Source organism: Pagrus major, chromosome 23 (assembly GCF_040436345.1).
Source record: "Pagrus major chromosome 23, Pma_NU_1.0".
NCBI lineage: Eukaryota > Metazoa > Chordata > Actinopteri > Spariformes > Sparidae > Pagrus > Pagrus major.
Window position 1 is genome coordinate 13,831,137 of NC_133237.1, and position 20,579 is coordinate 13,851,715.

The 20,579-nt window shown below is 40.1% G+C and overlaps 2 protein-coding genes across 2 annotated transcripts; both read right to left on the reverse strand.

Moving 5' to 3' along the window:
- Positions 1-9,899: 9,899 nt before the first annotated feature.
- Positions 9,900-11,614, reverse strand: LOC141020186 (class II histocompatibility antigen, B-L beta chain-like). The gene is made up of 5 exons (XM_073495255.1): positions 11,571-11,614; positions 11,200-11,466; positions 10,675-10,953; positions 10,457-10,591; positions 9,900-10,346 (listed from the first exon to the last, which is right to left on the reverse strand). Exons 1-5 carry the CDS (start codon positions 11,590-11,592, stop codon positions 10,297-10,299), a joined length of 753 nt encoding a protein of 250 aa, XP_073351356.1. The 5' UTR covers positions 11,593-11,614; the 3' UTR covers positions 9,900-10,296.
- Positions 11,615-12,643: 1,029 nt separating this feature from the next.
- LOC141019952 (H-2 class II histocompatibility antigen, A-Q alpha chain-like) lies at positions 12,644-15,175 on the reverse strand. Its single transcript, XM_073494991.1, is given in 4 exon segments — positions 12,644-12,780; positions 13,376-13,657; positions 13,738-13,983; positions 14,905-15,175. Coding segments are annotated over 4 exon segments (936 nt in total).
- Between the last annotated feature and the right edge of the window lie 5,404 nt (positions 15,176-20,579).

The window sequence follows — 20,579 nt, forward strand, 5'->3', positions numbered from 1 at the left end:
CATTACTATATTATTGCCCAGTACATTATCATACTATGTCTACACTGACAAAAAATCTCTCCACAGACAGTCAGACATATCAAAACCAGCCGAAGAACTCAAAACTGATTTTGTGGTAGTTCCCACAACAAACGGTGTCTCCAAGATCAAATTTTGCCGTGATCACACACACACATAGAGACATGATGAAAACATCATTGGCTGACGCTGAAAAGCCACTGACTTGTTAACGAGGGAACTAGAAGTATATAAATGTTAACTCATTTCTGGATTTTAGGACTTGTTTGTGCAGCACTCTATATGTTAATGTTGTGTTTACAGCTTGTTGTGCACCCAAGGGGCCAAAAAATGTATTAATGCAGATTTAAACAATTAGAAAAACTGCTCTAGGCCTACAGATGGGTCATGTTGGGTTCAATGACAGCATAATCAATATCATCTGTGTAAAACTGCGCCAATATATAATATGTATATAAGGAGACATACAAGGAAAAAATACTAAACACATTTTTGTCACTGTTTGCAAAAGTGAATTATGTATTTCCAGGTGCAGTAACTGCTGTGATGAGTTTACATTATCTCATACACCCCTTGTGATGAGCCAAAACATCACAGTATTATTCTGATGAATATTTCAGAGGGTCTGTATGAAATGTGTCATCAGGGGGACAGAGATGATGAGAGAGATTGAGAGTGGGGGAGAACATGACATCCAGACAGCTAAAAGAGGGATCAATAATTACATTTCCAGAGATTCCTGTTTGGGCAAAACAAAGATGAAGAGCATACATAAATCTCCATGCGAGATGAAAAGCATCGAGGCAGCAGAGTACCCACTCGAGAGGACCCCTGAGTGCCACTCTGATCACACTGATGGCTGGAAACATTAATGTATTAGCATTAAGCACCATCTTGCCCATTTCCCTTGGCTCATTCAGAGTTCAGACATATTGTGTAAACATGCCAGCTGTTGTGATGTTCTGCCTGCCTGCCTGCCATTGTATTCCTGTCTGATGTCTGCCTCAGAGATGATGAATGAGAGGCTGTTTTTATTGAAATCTTTGCTCTAATGATTCGGAGGGAAAAGTGGCCTTTGCTCAAATTAAAGCGGCCATGAATAATCTCTTATTATCTCTCTTTCTCTCTAAGGACAAACAAGGCATTTAGCAGGAAGGAGAAAAGATGCTGTATCACAAGCACAGAGATAGTTTTTTCCTCCGCTATGTCCTCTTTATACAACTCAGCGTATTGTGAGCAGATAACTTGAAATTGACTAATGGCGGAGCATCATTACACATGAAGCTACTCTTAGTGCCAGTTATCACAGGGCTTTGAGAGCTAAAAGACCGCTTTGAATGGGGAGACTGGCAGGGCGAGCTGACCCAAGAAAAATAATGACACCTAAAAAACACCTTGAGTTTGCTCTCTTTATTTCCTTCCTTACTGTTTTTACATCACAAATGCTACAGTATTATGCAGTAAAAGCTGCAGGTGGAGGTGGAGGACAGTAGCCCATTTCAGGTTTTTAAAAAAAGAAAAAAACAATAGAAATCTAAAATAATAATTGGACATTTTGGGAAATGCGCTCACTTGCTTTCGGGCGAAGAAATTAGATGCAAGGATTGATACAACTCTCGTATCTGTCAAATAGGAAGCAACAGCCTCAAATACTAGAAACAGGTTAGAGCTATCTATTAAATCTCATCCTATTCAAAAACGACAATTTGCCATTACAGCTCCAAGCAAAGATTTAGTCCAGCAGATAATGGCGAAATGACATTTTGATACTGTAGTTTCTGTATGGATTAAACAAAGGAGATATAACATTTCATCTGGGGGCTTTAGAGGTGTCAGATAGGCAGCTGTTTCTGTTCCTTGTTTCCTTATATTCCTTTTACATACGTACAGAATACAGTATATTCTACTATTGGATGGACAGTTATGATAATAGCGTTAAGGTGGACCCAAATGCAGGAGACGGCAGGCAAGAAGATGAATTGGTGAAGTTGAGTCAAGTACGGCAATACGAGGAACAGGCAGACACAAGAGCAGGATGAGGGAAACACAACAAATAACTCAACAAAGACTGGACTTAAATACAAACTCAACTAGTGAGGGGATGAGGTGCAGGTGGAGAAAGGCGGAGAAACACAGGTGGGGTAATGAGTGGAGGAATCAAGAGAGCAGGGAAGGAGCTGATAGCGTGCAACTTAGTATTACTGTATGGTTGTGTTACAATACTCATACTAACATACTCTTCATTATGCTTTTCTGGCTATTCTGACCCACTAGCCTTAGATACGTCAAATCGACTGAGTTGCTGAGAGGGCGCAGACAGATGACAGCTCATTGACAGGAGCTGCATCAACGGAGTAGTATATCCCAGCACGCAACAATGGGCGGCTGCAGCACTTACTGCAAGTGAAAATTATACAATTTTGGAAGGCAGCATAGGTAACAAAAGCTCAAAAAGGAATGGATGTCTGAGGTAAAGAAGAGTACAAACATGTATTACAATTAAATTATTCAAGCAAGCCCCCTGAAGCCTGGAGAAGCATAACTCCACTCCACTCCACTACACGCATTAAGTGAATAACTGTGCAATTCCTAAAATGATAAAAACGTTTGGTTTAACAAGCAGATACACATAATACAAATGTCACAACATCAGTTCAACAAGGTAATGGCAGCAATTACATTAAAATGTAGTCCCCCACAAATACGAATTAATGACTCACATCCTCATCTTCATAATTTGAGTGTGATTGCAAATGCAAAAAAATTCCCCAAAACAACACTGACAACAATAACGACAAAGTACTTTACAGAAACATGCGAGTTGCCACATGAGTCACAACTGAGCCACCGCAACTTAATATACATATAAAATGTAAAATACAATTTCAAGATGAAAGCCTTAAGCCTTTGTGATCAAACTCTGTGTCTCTTTCTGCCTTTCTGGCTCTCTGTTCTCACACAACAGCAGGTGGCAACGAGCTGTGGTCATTGTGCTGCAGCCAAGGAGTGTGTTAGTGTGAGTGTAAGATAAGAATCCTGACAGAGCCACACACGCACACACATAAGACAATACTGGGCAAATGCGAACATGTAATTAAAATTCTGCCTCAGACAGAGTAATTACTGCTGTGAGCGCTCTGTATTCTGGACTAAATGACTGTGCTCCTGTTGAGACAAATGGCTCCTGTGTTTATGTGCATTTCAGGACTGTGAGTGTGTGAATGACAGAGAGGGAGAGAGATCTGTATGTGTGTGTATCTGCGTTGGCGGACCATACTTAACACACAAAGAGGATCAATAAAATATCACATTATTGCCACAATCATTGTCTCAGTTCATTTGACGATCATTACGTGGTTATTTGTACTACTAAGCAGTGATTTGATGGTTATTTCTTACCATACTTTGTTATATGTTTGTGAAATGCATCCATATTGTTATATCTCATCTACCCATATGGTGGATGAAATATTTCAACATTAGAGGGCGAACAGAGATATAAACACCCAGCCTCTCACAGCAGATGCACACAAACTGTGGCCAAAATAACATTTTCAGGGACATTCATATACGCTGGCAAAGACGGAGCTTAATTTGTTAAACCATATGCCACCAAACCTTGGCCTGCAAATACATTCAATTATGGAATGAATTACACTGTAGCACTGTAAATCTTTCAAAAAACATTCACAATGTGAGCTCTGTTGTTTACACTCAGTGATCACATCTTGTTTTCTTCTAATGCTGCTGTATCGTAGGCAACTGGACATTTTTCAGTCTCTTGCAGACATTTCACCTCTCATCCAAGAGGCTTCTTCAGTTCAAACTAACTGGAGGGGAGTTTGCAGGCTTTTAAACTCTGTGTGGGTGTGTCCTTACAGAGTTGTTAAGGACACCTGTGAGCTCAGATCAGATATCAGATTTGACCGGTGATTTTATACATGCCGTTTTTATGTCCCGGTAACCATTGACAGTAAAGTAATGGCTTTCTCCCCATACATTTAGATAGAGGTAATGTTAGCCCGAAACAACTGCCCAGGAGCGTTGCCAAGATGGCTGCTGAGTGGCAAGACTTGCCTAAAAACATGTTGATTATAATCACCTAATCTCATACTGGATGAGGACATCCGTTGATATATTGCATATGGATCTAAAGACAGCATGCATGTCTATAAATACAGTTGCAAGAAGCAGACTCAAAATCTTCCATCAGATGAAGAAAAAAAACACGCACACATACAGCGACGTGGCATTGTGCCTTCAGGCAGTCTGAGAGAGCAACTTCCATCTACTTTTTCATCTCACAGACTTAATGAAACCCACCAGCATCATGGTAAACAGAGAACAGCTAAATATCAAACATACAGATCACAGAACCCCATTAAAAATACAACCAGGAGGCCTGGTGGTGGGCACAGAGGTGCAGGAGCTCATACACTGTTATAAATTACACTGTGCTGCAGGGCTGAGTTGTGTCAGGGGTGTTGATGACCCACAGGATCTCCGCCATAAAAGGAATATGTGAACACTCAGAGTTTGGTTGACTTTGTGGCGGGCGATGTGAAAGAAAGAGTAGAGCCGGTGATGTAAAAAAGGAGTGATAAGAGACAGAGCGGTGTGTGCACCAGATATGACAGATCTTAAAGAGAGGCAATCTGTGTTATAGAAAACACAGACAGAAGACGCAGAAAATGTCATGGCTGAAATTATATTGAAAGCTCTCTGGCAATCTATAAGAGTAGTAAGAAATAGACAATATCAGCGCAATAAAATCAAATCATAGACCATTTTTATTGGATAGATCATCAGAACTGATGGCTCAGCCAGCCATAAAAACCTGAAAAAGGAGACTCAGACTCTACTACTAGTCTACGCTCAGTCCTTTTCCCTATCCTAACAGTATTTCTCATGTTGCAAAAAATCCTTCAGTCTCCAGCTCCGACTATTTTTTCACAAGGACTGAACTACAACACGCACATCACACACTGCTGTTTCAGCAGAAACGCTGTTGAGAACACACCGTATGACTGACTACAACTGCTCTATTTCAAGCCGATTCAGCACAATTTGAAGGTGGGTGTTAACTCCCTGTAATGGTTTGATAGGTTCACGTGCCACAGCAGTGTTGGTCACATCGGCAGCTGGCTCGGGGGAAGCACGTTGTGGTAGCGCAACACCAGTAGACAATTGCCTTTCCTAATTTCATGGCCTCAGTCAAAGAGTCCAGCATGGATGTAGTAGACCACACACTAGCCTTCTATACTATAGTTTATATAAACCTTTATTATAGGGATTTTTTTATAGGATTTTTCTGGGGTGCTGCCACTCAAAATGGCTCAGAACCCCTGCATTAGACGACCCACATACCTTTCCTGACATGTCACACACTGTGTAACTATCACTTGTTTGATGCACAGCCACAGTATTATAGATCTGTCCATATTAGTTTTATATAACCAGGTTTTGAAATAAGATTTCTGCCTCGCCTCAGTTCAGTGGAGGGGAATGGAATATAATTTGCATTGCTCAAATGAACATCACTGGGTGAAATTCACCTGCACTTTAGTAATGGAAATAAATAAAACATATTGTAGAGGCACTATTAGGAGTGGATTGAAGTGGAAATGACACCAGCCCTGATACGGACAGAGAGGTCACCTTAAAGACACCTGCCAGGAGGGGCGTAACTTATTCATCCTGATCGCTGCAGGTGGGGGAGGGCGCTCTCCTGTTGTGCATCCCTCTCCACCCCTTTCCCGCTCACTTCCTCGCCACCCGTCTCTTCTCATCACGCATCTCCGCAGTGTCCGAGGCCACTGAACCAAAGATTACATAACGTCAAGATCACTCACTACGGATCACTCCACTATGCATCATCTCTGCTCCCTGCCTGGCATCGCACTGGGTGGCTGACTGATGTGAAGTGTTCATATGCATGCGCGTAACAGGAGAGAACAAGGGTGAGGGGAGAGGGCTTGGATTGAGGTAGAGGGAGAGCTGATGAGAAGGAATGAGAGAGAGAGAAGAAGGCAATAGAAGATGCTCAGGAAGCTGAGAGACTGTGGAGCCATTACATAAAAGGATTTGATTGAGGACAGCTGTCTCTCTTCTTTGCCCTCCCAACTACTCCTTTTCCTCTTCTCATTTATATTATGCATGCCACTTTCTCCTCCAGCCCTTTTTCTGACAAACATTATTTGACTTTGCATTACTGACTCCTTTCTACTTCCTAGTTTTTCTCATTTCCTCGCCTCTCTGTTGTTGCCTCTCAACTTCATGAGCCAGCTTTGACAGCATCATTATGTCAGACATTCTTCTGATCCTGACTGAAAAGCATCGCACATAACTCCTTCTTTCAAAACCTTTAAAAAAACCTTGAATAATATGTCGCAAAAACACATTAGACCTCAACTCGTCCGGTGGTCCAGCGGTATATAATCATGTTGCCGTCATGATAAATGCCTGCAAAGTGAGAAAATGACATTATTTGATCATGAACTATGTATGTGTTTACATGCAATGTCATGTCTGATGATTTGGTTTATACTTCCAAGTGTCACTTGCCATATACAGTAATGGAGGAATTTGCTCTCAAGCGTAAGAAACACTCTTTGTCAAAGAAATATAATAGCTGTGGAGAGTTTTAGCCATGGCTGTAGGGATGGCAATTTATCTGTCAGGTGGTAAATCGGTCACACCATCATATTAGTAGCTACTGGGTTGATTGCCAGGGTCCTTTTGGTAAACGTTAGGTTGTCATTTTTTGCTTTTAGTGAACGATCTCAACATGAATTTAGACAAAATGTTGTGCAGACATTCGTGGTTTTAAGACAATGCATTGTAATGACTCTCTGACCTTTCCTCTCGAGCCACTATGTGGTTCACATTTATGACTTTGAATGAATACTATTTCACTAACACTTTTACTAATGTTAGGTTGGAGAAAATTACAGCTTGAGTTTACATCCAAACCTAACAGTTGGAGATGTCGCTGTTGGCGAGATTTGGATTACCAAAGAAGCTAGTGAATCAACACAGTACATACAACTAGAAGGGCACTAAGTAAAGCACATGGTGTACCTCCAGCAGTCGCCTTTATCTGCATCAAATTGTACTCATGCATAGCATCCCTGTGAAAATAACCAAAATAATAATCTTGCAGTGTAAAAGACAGTGAGAAAAAGTTTCTGGATCTGTCCCTTTATCAAAATCCACACCAAAAGCTCTATTCTGGACCGAGACCCATCCTCCATCTAAGTTTTGCAGAAATCTGTTCTGTAGTTTTTTGTGTAATCCTACAGACAAACCAACCAACCAACAAACAGACACTAGTGAAAACATAACCTCATTGACGGAGGTAATACGCTCAGCAGAAACGTCAGACCGCCATGTTTAACTATACATTATATTTTTAAAGGTACATTCAGAGCAAATCCAGCAGTGTGGTGAAACACAGCAGGGTGGTGTGGCGTTACGGGAGTGTCACTCCATAACCATGTGTGTGTCCTGTTGTGAACCTCCCGCTGATCAGTTTGCCAAGAGGAGAAGCTGTTATGTTGTTATGCTTCTAGCATGCTGGTCCTATGGATTAATAATAATAAAATAATTTTTTGGAACGCACTGCGGCCACCACCGCCGCAGCCAAACGCACTGCCCTCATTAAAATGAAAGGGAAGACCTGCGTTTTCCCTGAATAAACCTAAAACGTTACAGTTACGGCTGAAAATGACAACAAATTAACACGTCAATATATAAACATGTTTTAATTTTGACATATCTCTGCCAAGCAAATCAAGGCCAGTTTTCTATCTCGAAGGGACTGTTGTTGTTAGCACAATGTCACGATGATTCGTTCTATAGCGGCATCATCAGGTTTACGACTAAATACCTGAAAAATAATGACATTCCTGTCAGTCTCAGCTGTGCTTTGTGTTGAGCGCTAATTAGCTAATGTTAGCATGCTAACCAGCTAGCCTAATGATAAACATGTTAAATACTATAGCTGCTAAACCACAGCATGTGAGCCTTCTCATTGTGAGCTTGTTAGCATACTAATGATAGCATTTAGCTCAAAGCACCGCTTTGCCTAAGCACAGTCTAAAAAGAGCCGCTGGCACGGCTGAAGGCTTGTTTATCCTAAACTTAGATGTTCAAAAAGCATCAGTGTCTTTGGCGTTTGATGTTTAACTGCTGAAACCCCCATGATGCTGGTTCACTTGATATACTGAGACCTTTAAGTGCAGGGACTGTTAAACTGTGGAGTAGAGCCTGTGGATCGATTTCTGTGTGATGTGAGAAAAGGATGAGATCAGAGATGCTCACTGTGAACTAGTAGAACAAGCAGAAATAAATAAAAGTAAGTCACAACTGGAATGAATGAATGAGTGCTGCCAAAGGATCTTCATCGAACGTTGACGCTGTTGATGGATCATATCTGTTTCCTCATTCAAGTCATACGGGTGTCGTGCACACACAAACACATATTTAGTAACAGAGCAATTTAACTGAGAACAAATGGAAACATGGGTTTTACTTTGCCACCCAGACTGTTTAATATCCCTCCCTGCAAGGTTTGATTTGAAGTCAGTAAAAAGCAGGAGCAGGGTTAGATCAATCAACCTCCCTGTGGACAAAAAAGAAAGAAGCAAAACCCACAGCTGGATGCTACAGCGTGCTACAGTAAATGCAGAACTGCAGATTTTTGATTGATGTCATCTGTGTCACACACATAATATGCATGTGTGGGCACACACACAAACACTGCGTTACAACAGCTGTACTGAAACTGCAGCCGATTGCAACCTAAGAATGATTTACTCTAAACACACAACATTCTCAGTCAATTCTTCACCTCTACTTTCTCAAAGAACGAAGCCTTGAGCAAGAAACAGGTGATTTTCTTTCACAGGCCTTGTTCAATATTATATTGATAAACAACCCTGCCTTCATGTTACATAAGCTTTTTGTCCCCTCTGTTCCACTCTGGAGTGTTTTGGTGCAACTTCAATTTCTGGTTGCTTGGGGAAACCCATCTCATTTATTATGCATAGATAGAGAAAGAGCACAGTGTACTTCTTATAGCCCTGCTGAGATACAGAGAAATGAGAGTGAGCACGAAAAGAGAAAAAGAGAGAAGGATTGACCACAAATGTTATCAGGGTTTGAACTTGCATGAAATATCAGTCTCTCCATCTACTTCTACTTCTACTGAAGCTGTGCATTCCCCACTGTTGATAGAAAGGGCAAAGCAAATGCTGAACGTGGATCAGGAAGCGATTGCAAGAAGAGAGGCCTGTTCAGTTGGCTTGACGATGATTATCTGAGGTTTGATTAGCTCACGTGTCGTGAAATTCTGCACTTTTCAAAATAAATTCACATAAACACAGTGAAACAATATGACCAAACATCCTCATTTTATTGTGGCATTTTCACTCTACTATGTGTTATGCCAACAACAAAGAATTTCTGGTTGTGGTTGTGTGATTATTTCCTCATTGTTCTGTATGTTACATTTGGACTGTTGTTGTGGCCTGTTGGTGGTTTTCTTGCACTTGTGTATGTTTCAGAGGTGCTGTGGAGAAGCTGGGCATGGTTTTCCATATAAATGCCAGAGCCGCTACCTTTCACACACCTGCAGCACATTGGTGGAATTAGCGCCAGCTTAAATACCCTGGTCTCCACTCTGCTCGCTGCCAGATTATTTTGCAGCTGGACATGGTAGAGGGTCTCTCCGTTAGCACTCGTCCCTACTAAAGCTTCTTGTGTCTTTTGTAAACGTGATAACATCAAAACTGTTATTTCTTCACATTAAGTTGACAATTTAAGTTAATTCCTTTTTATGTTTTCTTTAAATAAAAAAAACATATTGCACGTTGAAACAATTTAATGGTTTTGTCATTTATTTTCTTCAAGTGTAAATTTGATCATTGATTAAATATGGCCCTTTTGAATAGAGATACAGTCAAGGATACAGTTTGAATTGACAGCAATAACAACCTTCCTTTGCAGGTCCAGAGTTGTATAGAGCAGATAGAAAGATGACGAGAGCACAAACATAGCAGTACAAAATTGCATTCAGTATAAATGTACATTTAAGTCAAGCCAGTGTGCTGGTTAGTCAGTTCAGTGTGACATAAAAGGAGCCCCAACCATAACCCAATAATAACTATGATAAGAAAAACTGAACCAAAACTTGCAACTGTCCACAATATTACTTCAGTGTCATATTCGGGCCTCTTTGGATGTTACGTGCCAACAATACTGGGGTTGTTCAGACTGCTAGGTTGAATCGGCTCCAGGAAGTTGTTCCACAGGAATCGACACTCGTCCTGTTAAAACAAGAAAAAGAACAATTATTGATCACAGTGACAAATGTATAACACAACTACATTTAATTACATTTATAATCAATTAACTTTAAAGTGTCTTATGTCTTCACCTTGGTATTGAGTGAAGTATGCAGCAGACTTTCTCTTGTAGTAGATGAATCCAGAGCTCACAATGACAAAACCAATCATCAGACCACACAGTCCCACAACTATTTTAATCCGTTCTGCTGCAGGAGGGGAGGGGTCTAAAAGTGTGAGGAAAAAGATCATTTATACATCTGAAATATTCTTATCCTACATACAGTTTGCATCACAGTGGCACACCAACCCCAGACATGAAGCGCTGGCTTAGAGAGGGTGAGATGTTCCACCATGCAGGTAATTTTTTCTCCTGTAGTCAGGTGGTTCTCCAGGTAGGAGTGAATCTGGTAGTACCATTCCCCATCAGACATCACTTCAGAAAAACTGACGGCTGAGGTCACTTCCTGGCCGTTACGCAACCACGTCAGTCGTATTTGTTTTGGATAGAAGTTATAGGCACTGCACACAAGCACAGACGGGTGCTTCAGTGAGTTCAGCTTGACGGTGGGTACAGCTGTAAGGTTACCTGGAAAAAAGTTGATGTTTCATATTTTCTATTAGGAAAAAAACACAAGCACAGCATTTGTGTTTCTAGACAAGATGAGTATGTTGTGAATTACTGCACATTTCTGAATCAGTTGTCCTGTGCTACAATAGTGTTAACTGGGAGTTATGTTTTATAATTCAACCTTAGCTTTTCCTGCTTCAACAAGTCCAAATATCTGTGATTATGCAATTGATTTAAAGTAATCTTGAGAAAATATGTTCTTACCTAATTCTTGGATGTAGTCTATGTTGTCTGTGCACAATATGTTCTTTTCAAATGCTCTCTGTAGTGCATCAAAAGGATCTGTGTTCCAACGTTTTGCCACTTCAATTGAATAGTTTGTGAAGCCTGTCCAGTTCCCTCTTGTGCTGTTGAACTCCTTCATTACCTTCTTGTTGAAACGATCTGTAAGGATATACTCTACATCTTTCAAACCTGGACCCTTGAATGTACAACATGCTGAGGTTTGTGAATAATCTTCATCTGTGAAAACTGTCATGAAAGGGAAAACAATGAATTAACATTAAATTAATTAATATAACACATATCACTTAAACCTCACTGATGCATTCAAGCAGAAAAGTAAAGCAACTCACCTGGACTGACAAGAGAGAACATCAAACAAAATAGGAGAACATGCATGTTTCTTGAACTACAGGAACAAAGCTCCTCTGGTGTTCACAGATACTCGGAAATGAACGCAGGTTCACTGACATGTCAACAATATGAAAGAATGTGCCCGCCCGAAGTTGAAACTCCCTCCTCCTTTAGTAGTTCCTTGTTTCAGGGATCGTTTAAGTGTCATCCAAAATAGAGTTAACAAACACACAAACACCACATGCGGAAAAAGAAAAGACACAAGAGAAATATAAGGGAAAAAAACATAGAGAATAAAAACGTCTGCTGGTTTAAACTTAAATTACAACTTTTTTCACAAAGGTCAATAACAATGACAACAATGACTGTTATTTGCCTTTATTTTCACCATAACTTACATTACAGTCTTGCAGCAAACTCTGGCTCCTTTAAAAACCCTTTATTGTCAGTGCACCTGATTCTTGTTCAAATTAATTTATAGATACTCCAACACAGACTTTATTTAATGTCAGAAATGATCAAGTTCACATTCATCTTCTGCTAACATCCATGCTTGCTTATTGTTTTCCAAGAGTCTGATGTTCCAAAAACATATTCAAGACACCTAAAAGATGGAAGTGAAGGATTATGTATATACAGAAGGTTTAAAGTCTTATGGTTTTCATCAAATGAAAGAAAGTGTGTGGAGAATCTGCATGAGCTAGTTGTGGTGGAAGAGAAGTCGGCAATCCTCAATATAAGTTGGTAATTGAAGCATATTATATAGATTTCTACAGTGAAAGCTCAATGACTCAGTTGCATTCATGTGCTTTTATTATGAGTTATAAATGGTATTAAAAAACAATTAAAAAGTGACAGCACACATAGAAAAAGACAAACCTTGATTACAATATTTGTCACACAGAAGCGAAACAACATTCAGTGAATTTACGATATACAAGTTATTCAGCTTCATTCATACATGTTCCTTGTTTTTTTCTTAAAGGTATTTTGGGCATTTATGCTTGATAGCAGACAGTTGAGATAATGAACCAGGGTTGATGTGATCACCATGCTGGATATGGTATACATGCTAGGCCTCCTGGATGTTCTGATATTGGTTTCCTTTCACGAAAAAGAATACTCCTGCAGCAACTCCAAGAAGTCCAAGACTCAGGCCAAGTCCGCAAAAGACAGCTGGAGCGTTACTAATCGCATCTGTTTCAACATCTGGGGAGGACAGGAGAACATTTTTTTTATTTGAAGTTAACACAAATCTTTAAAGGAGACATATATTGCTCATTTTCAGGTTCATATTTTTATTTTTGGTTACTACTAGAACAGGTTTACATGCTTTAGTGCTCTTTCTGAAGCGCTCTGTTTTAGCTCCTGTCTCTTTAAGGTCCCCCTTCCTGAATACCCAGTCTGCTCTGATTGGTCAGCTCACACTCACCTGACCCAGCACTGCTAACAACAACAGAGCAGCTGTGCTTTATCAATTCTTACATGTTAAACTAGCCGCTAGGCATGATTATGAAAATGTGATGTCACAAAGTCACAGAATTAAAGGCGAGACTACTGACGAGGCGTTTCAGGAGCAGTGTTTTCTGTGGGAGAGGGGAGCTTCTGTTGGTGCGGACTTTGACCTTTCTAACTTTCAAGACTTTCTGCATACATAAGAATCTATATAACACACTGAAGGAAAGGAAAAGATCAAAAATGCATAATAGGTCTCCTCTTAATGATTTCAGAATTGATTCCTACATTTCTATCAGACAGAGAGAATATTAAAATACTACAAAGCATTAAGCTTCTTTGTTCTCACCCCAAAACTTGGTCTGAGGCATCCTCAGTGACTCGTGTTCCACAGTGCAGCTGTAGATGTCTCCTTGCTTCGGGACAAAGTTCAGGGTGGAGAAAACATAAAACGTCCCATCAGAATTGGGTAAGCACTTGTTGAAAGGATCTTCCACTGTTATTTCTTGGTCATTCTTGGTCCACTTAATGTTGATGGTAGGAGGGAAGAAATGGTTGATGAAGCAGATGAGAGTGTTCTCCTCCTCTTTTATCACTTCATCTCTGGGGTAGATCATGATTTCTGGTGCTTCTGACGGATACAATAACACATCATTTAGTGTGCTTTGAATATTTCTTTATTTAAAAAAACAACACAAACTGTTCTCTCACCTTTTGGCTTTGCACTCGCTGACTTGTCTGGTTTCCATCTCAGTAAATTACTTTGGCATATAGATCTGTAATATACCGCATATTGATAAGCCCAAGAAATATGCAGGATTGTGGGCAGTCTGCTTTCCCAAACTAGAAGCTCCTTTTTAAAGTCTGCCTAGTAGACCTCGTCACCATCCAGTGTCAAACTGAGTTGAGTATCGCTCGATTCAAAGCATCCATAGGTGTGACAAAGTTCATGACTTCCTGGGAAAATGAAACGATCCATACATCAATTCAGTGACACACAATCATTAAAAGATTGACAAATAATCTCATGAATGTGTCATTTTCGTTACTGTTTTAGATGCAAAAGAAAGCCGTACTTACTTTGTGCATAGATGCAAACTGCTCCTGAGAAAATAAGAAGAGTTTGGAAGTACATCTCTTTCAGTCTGCATGTATTTAAGTGAGCTGTCACATCTCTTGATTTTCTGTGAGAAGTGCGACAACTCGAGCCTGACTGTGTTCAATGCAACCTTTCCTCATACCTAAAAAATTACATCAATCAATGACGTCAATCTAAAAGAAAACATGTGATGCTTTTTGTTTGTTTTCTTCCTCATGCTTTGTCGTCTCTTCACATCCTCATAGTTTTACACTTCCTCTGTTTGGTAGGTTGATAAATCAGAGCAGTTTCCTCCTTCAGAACAGATGAAAATCCCATGAAGATCATGTTTAATATTTTTACATATTCCTTTTTTCTGTTTGTATTATTTAAAAAACTAATTTAATATTATTTAAATTTTAAAAATCATCCAAAATTGTTTGATTGAGTTACTAAACTTAATATACTACGATCCACTGAATGTAAGATAGACAAATGGCTATAGAAAAATTATACAACTGAATATGATGATAAATACTGCCAACTGAACCGAGCTGCAGTTGCATAATTCATCACACAATAACTGCAATACGTTTTATTCATGTCTGTTAAGGTCAAAGTGAAAGTGAAGGCAGATGTTTCTATAAATGTAAAATCATAATACAGCATACAGAATAAACTATTGAATTATTAAGATGAAAAATTCTGATAATCTAATTTTCTTGCACCCCTCATTTGCTAAAGTGCGACTGTGAAGTGTATAGGACTGAGAGAAACGCTAACGTCTGGCCTGCTCTGACTGTCCACCAGAAAGGTGCTTCCCTTCACATCTAGAGGCTGACAGTTGCAGCTGTGGCACAGGAGGCAGGGCTGGACAACCACTGATTGGACAGTCGGTGGTTTGTCCCCCGGCTCAGGCTGCATGTCGGAGCGTCCTTGGGCAACATACTGAACCTCAAACTGCTCCCGATGGCTGTTCCATCTGTGTGTGAGACGATGTGTGAATGGCTGAGCATAGAAATATCGGGTTCTTAGGATAGCAAACGTGATGAGCAGGTCGGCACCTTGCATGGCACCCCGATGTACTTTTTCCACAAAGATTTTAGAAAACCATTCTCTTTAAGATCATCTGTGATGTACTGAAAATGTTGTTAAAACCTAATGATCCTCAGATTCAAGTAAAACCAATCACCAAATGTGAAAATGTAAGATGTTTTCTCAGCATCTAAGTAAATAACCTACACAGTCTGTAGTCAGTTTCTTTGCAGACAGCAGAAAGCTAATACAGCACAGTGTCATGACTTCACTGCTTCTTCCAATCTAGCAGCTGACCAACAGACCCGAGAACAAAGGGTAGCTGTTGGCACAAGACCAAACCATCTAATGCAGGGTGTTTCAAGGCTCTGTTGGAAGCGACCTCTGTGTCAAATGAAGGGCACAGAGAGAGAGAGAGAATCCTTCATGTTACACTGAAGACATAACGATAATGTAAACTGTTCATCAGATTCACTGCGTTTAAAAAGTCAGTTGACGTGAAGGAAGTCGACTGTGAACGGAACGAGAGAAACATGGTGGACGTGGATACAAATACAGTAGTAGGCTAACGTCAAGACAGCTGCAGAAAGTTTTAGAGCACCCTCTCAAACACACACACACACACACACACATACAGCCAGACTCACATGATCTTCACAGGCAGTCGGCCAATGATAATTTACTATGAGAGCATACATGACCTCTGTGCCAACAATAGCTGTCACACAAGAATAGCGTACTTCGATGAATATGCCTCCAACGCATTCAGACATAAGCTACAAGTGTGTGTGTATGAATACAGGGCAGACTAAATTTCACCTTATAAGCACAGGATGGTCTGGATGTCTCATGTCTTCTGTTTGTCGAGTGAAAAATTGAAGTCATACATTGTGGTAAAGGCAAAGGCAATAGAGAAAAAAATATAACAAAAAGCGCTGAGAGTAGCTCTTCGAAAAGTCACATCACTGCAATGAAATAGCAATGTGGAGAGCGGAGAATAACTCACTGGAGCTCTGTTGACAAGAGCAACAGACGCCACAGAGGGAGAGAGACGAGGATCCATGCTGCTGGCCACCTGCACCCGTGGCACTGACTAGCTGCCCAGGAACGTTGAGTCAGACAAACCAGGCAGGAACAAATGCACAAGAAGAAAATATTGTGACAAGTGTTTGTGGTGTTACAATGTGGAGGCTGCTAGAATCTCCTCATGCTCCACAAGATGAGCGATTCCGAGTTGGTGGTTTGAAAATGTTTTTTGGCATTCAAAAGCTTTCCAAATAGTACTCTTGGTGCACACGAGTTAAGTCAAAGACGTTCTCCTGGGAAGATTTTCTTCTCTCTATCATTGTTTGTTAATCGCGAGCACCCTCTTCCAATTTTCTGATGAGTGATTCATCCTTGTCACATCTTTGCTTAGCTGACATTTACTAGTTTATGGAGATAAACAGAAGGGGTGCTTTTTGTTTCAGCAGGAGTCTACACTTGCCTTCTGTTGCTTCTTTGCAAAAACACAGGAGATAAAAGGCCCTTACACACCAGGGACACGATGAATAAACGACACTGCAAATGTGAAATATTATCCTATGAATATCTCTTATCCTCAATAAAAGTTTATAGATTTGTGAAATACGACACTGGAGCACTCATAAAAAGCCTGTGTGCTCAAATATGTATGCTCCAGTGTCACACAGAGTGCCTCTTGCACTTGATTAAAATGGCTGTATGTAACAGTTTATAGAAATTAACATGCATTAATCACTTTTTCATGAGCGGATTGTAAAGTGATGTGAAAAATGAGACCTTCTGTTGCCTGCCTGTGGAAGATGTTAGTTGTCTACTGCTGCTGGACAGGGATTTTCTTTGTGAAGGTCACATTATCTCCGCTCTCCGCTAACAGAGAGCAACAGTAGCTAACGTTTAGAAATGGAGAACACAAACAAGCAATAGGTGCGCCATAGAGTACTGTAGGGATGAAGTATTTTTGTAGGCCGACCCGGAAGTTAGCATCGGCCTGGTCCCCTCGACAAACTGCCTATGGGATTTTTATAATTCAATTTTGGATTATCACCTAAAATAAGCGAAGATAATATTCACAGATGAACGCCAATTTTGTGATTTTCGAAGCAATTAAGTAAATTAAATCACTAGGAGTAATGTATAAATGTTTCATTTGTTAATTCACCCCTGTGTGTTTTAGCCTGTGTTTTTCTTTTGTTTTTTGCATTACTGTATTGTTTCTTACATTTCTTACGTTAATAAAGCTTGCCTTTTGTTTTTTCACTTGCCCGTCTCTGTGTCTTGCATTTGGGTATTTTTTTTTGTGCTAAAGAGATAACACAACAGCTGTTCGCCAGATTTTGAGATCTTTCAAACCACAGTAAGAATCATTAAAGGTGCGTGAATATTTTAATCAAAACACCTTAATGTGAGATGACAAATGATGTTAATAACTGTGTGGCCCTCAGTGAACTCTCTTCCTCTGTTGTTTCTCAGGAATACAAAACGGGTGCGTAGGTCAATTGGGTTCAAATCTACACACATGCACAAACCTTGACACACTCATAGAGGAGTAGAAAGAATCATCAAAGAGATTTCTAATCAGTCATGAGCTGCTGATGTTCCTATAGCAACCAGGGACACTTGTACCAGTTATTCTAGTATGCACATGGTGTATCTTTGCATACACCCACACACTGTAGATTGGTATGGACATATATTTTTGTCTGTGTGTGTGTGTCATGTGGCCACTACATTAAACTCTTGATTTGCTGATTCTACTCTGCACGCTTCATAATGTACACCGGGCTGTTTCACAGTGAAGCAGCCCTTTGATATGCTGAAAAGGTTAATGGCACATGCAGAGAGAGAGAGCTGCACGTTTCACATGTTGCTGTAACTGCATCTTGGTGATGACCAGGTTGGGAGCTGATTGGCTTTATACCAGTAGAGGAATATAAAGTGAATGTCTCCTAATTACCCTTTGAAAGCCAAACCTTTTCAAAGGATCAGAAGATAATTATTCAGCTCATTGGGTGAATCGGTTGAATCTCTTGCTTTGATTTGATAAAGGAACATTTAATTGGTGGCGCATGCACTTGTTCGCCCGCGCACCAGAATAAGAGTGATACAATGATTAGCATCTGCATGTGTGTGAATTCGTGCGATGGGAGAGGATAATGTGCAAATGCAGTTGTGAAACTTAAATCTACACAATTTCCTTTGTGTTTGCTGGAATTATGTTTCTCTGGACTGCAAGTAAGGTAACACATGGGGTTGTGTATGGACACCTTTGTGTGTGTGTGTGTGTGTGTGTGTGTGTGTGTGTGCGCATTTGCGTGTTTCTTGTACAGATTGTGTGAAAGTGTCACATCTGTGAAACAAACATTTAAAGAATTTGGACTTAGCAGTATAAATAGATGGGACAATAACAAGATCGGCAGCAATATTTAGATGCCTTGAAGAGCAATTCATTTTCCGATGCTCTACGAGAGGACCACTTGTGGCAGTTCTAATATGCTGAATTATACCAAACTCTGAAGCTTGACAAAAAAACTTTGTGCATGAGGGATCCTCTGCGGGCCTCATTTGACACTGTATGTGGGATTGCAAGCGGCACATCTGTTACCAAGGGTAATTATCCTATGTTTTAGACTGGCTGTCCTCATCAGATCAATGACCATATGGGTTGACTGTCTAAGCAGCTTATTACGAGCAATTTTTACGTTTCTTGTCAGGCAGCGACTTCTTGTGGATGTAGAAAAATGTTAAGGTAGCAAAGGAGGAAGTCAAGCAAAGTAGCACTGGACTTTCACCTGCGAGGCTGCTGTTTGAGTCAACAGCGTTCTTTTAATTTACTAAGGTGGTTGATGTAGGTACATTTATAACTTAAGTTACATAATTAACATAGTGATTTTAAGACAAACCGTGATGTTTTCCTAAACCTGACCAAGTGTCAAGTATCAAACAGTCAGCATACAGTAAACATCCGGTACACCTGCCACTGGTAAACTGCCACGGTCACGTTGTTTTGTGAACAATGATTGTTTCAGGAGTCTTACATCCAATTCTTTCATTGACTACAGTTAGCTCTCAGGCTACAGCCAGCTTGACAAACATGATCAACAATCAATAAGGGAACTGATTGAGTATCGATGAACAGATTCAATACTATCAATGGTATATAATAAAAAAATATTCCCATCCCTCTTCCTGTTTTAACATCTTGTTAAGATGGTTCTTGAAGTTGCATCATGAATATAGCAACGAATCACAACGAATCACGCCCCATTATCGTATTAACGTGTGTGATCACACACAGTTCATCACCTGATACATTCTGATCACATTATAGTGTGACATGTCCAGCTGCTCCCCTCTCACGCTGCATCTTTCCTAACACCTGTCCCATAACTCATTCACAATGTGTCAGCACAGCTTCTATTCTCAGTAGCTATTGTTTGTCCTTGTTTAGACAGGATGTTGACAGTAAGTGAGGTTTAGGGGGACAGGAAGAGAGGAGGTGGGGTACGAGGCAAATAAGAGTTTCCTGTCCTGGTAAAGTGAATGATGATAGCTGCACATTAAACTGGTCGGAGTGCAGCCTGTTCGGTGGCACAGTGAACAGGTGAACTTTATTAGGCTCATTCATGCTAAAACCAATCAAAAAAGAGATACACTTTGTCCATCGCTACAAACTCAGGTTATGTGAATCTGCTTTTTCATATAATTTCAAATTCCAGTCAGGATCCTGCTATTTACACAAGCTGTTGATCAGGTGCAAATTTAGTGTGATGCTGAAAAGATTTGTGGTGACAGTGTTTGAATGGCATGTCCGAATCTTTAGTTTCAATCCCATTTATTATCGATTCAATCGTATTTAAAGAAATAATCCATAAAATGATTTTTTGGTCAAGAGGAAGTTGACATCTTTTTTAATGAATACGAATATTTGACACACCTTTGAATATAATCACCACCAACCATAACCTTGGTCATTATAGGGATTGTAAAAGTAAACTATATGGCGGAACAGCCGGATTTGACTGCATTAGATTGTACAGGTGTGATTACAGCTTGGCCACTGAGTTGACTTTTAGTTTCTTGCTTAAAATGTCTTTTATTCATGGCTGAAAATGGTAGCATTCCCTTCAAACTCAACCTTTTTACCAGCGCTGTCAGTCAACTATTATATTTCCTTCCCACACCAACTCAGTGGCATTGAACACACATCACCTCCACAGCCTGTGAAGGTTCTCAGTCATACTGTAGGTCATGGTATATCTAAGTGCTTAATGAAGGCTAGAGGATTTTCTAGAGGTTCTTGAAGACTTTCTTTCAAAAGGCTTCTTCACTTCTAACAGACTGATTGGGAGTGAATTGCCAGTCCTCCATGGATGTCTCCAATTATTATTAAAGTCTTCCGACACTACACCAGGATTTA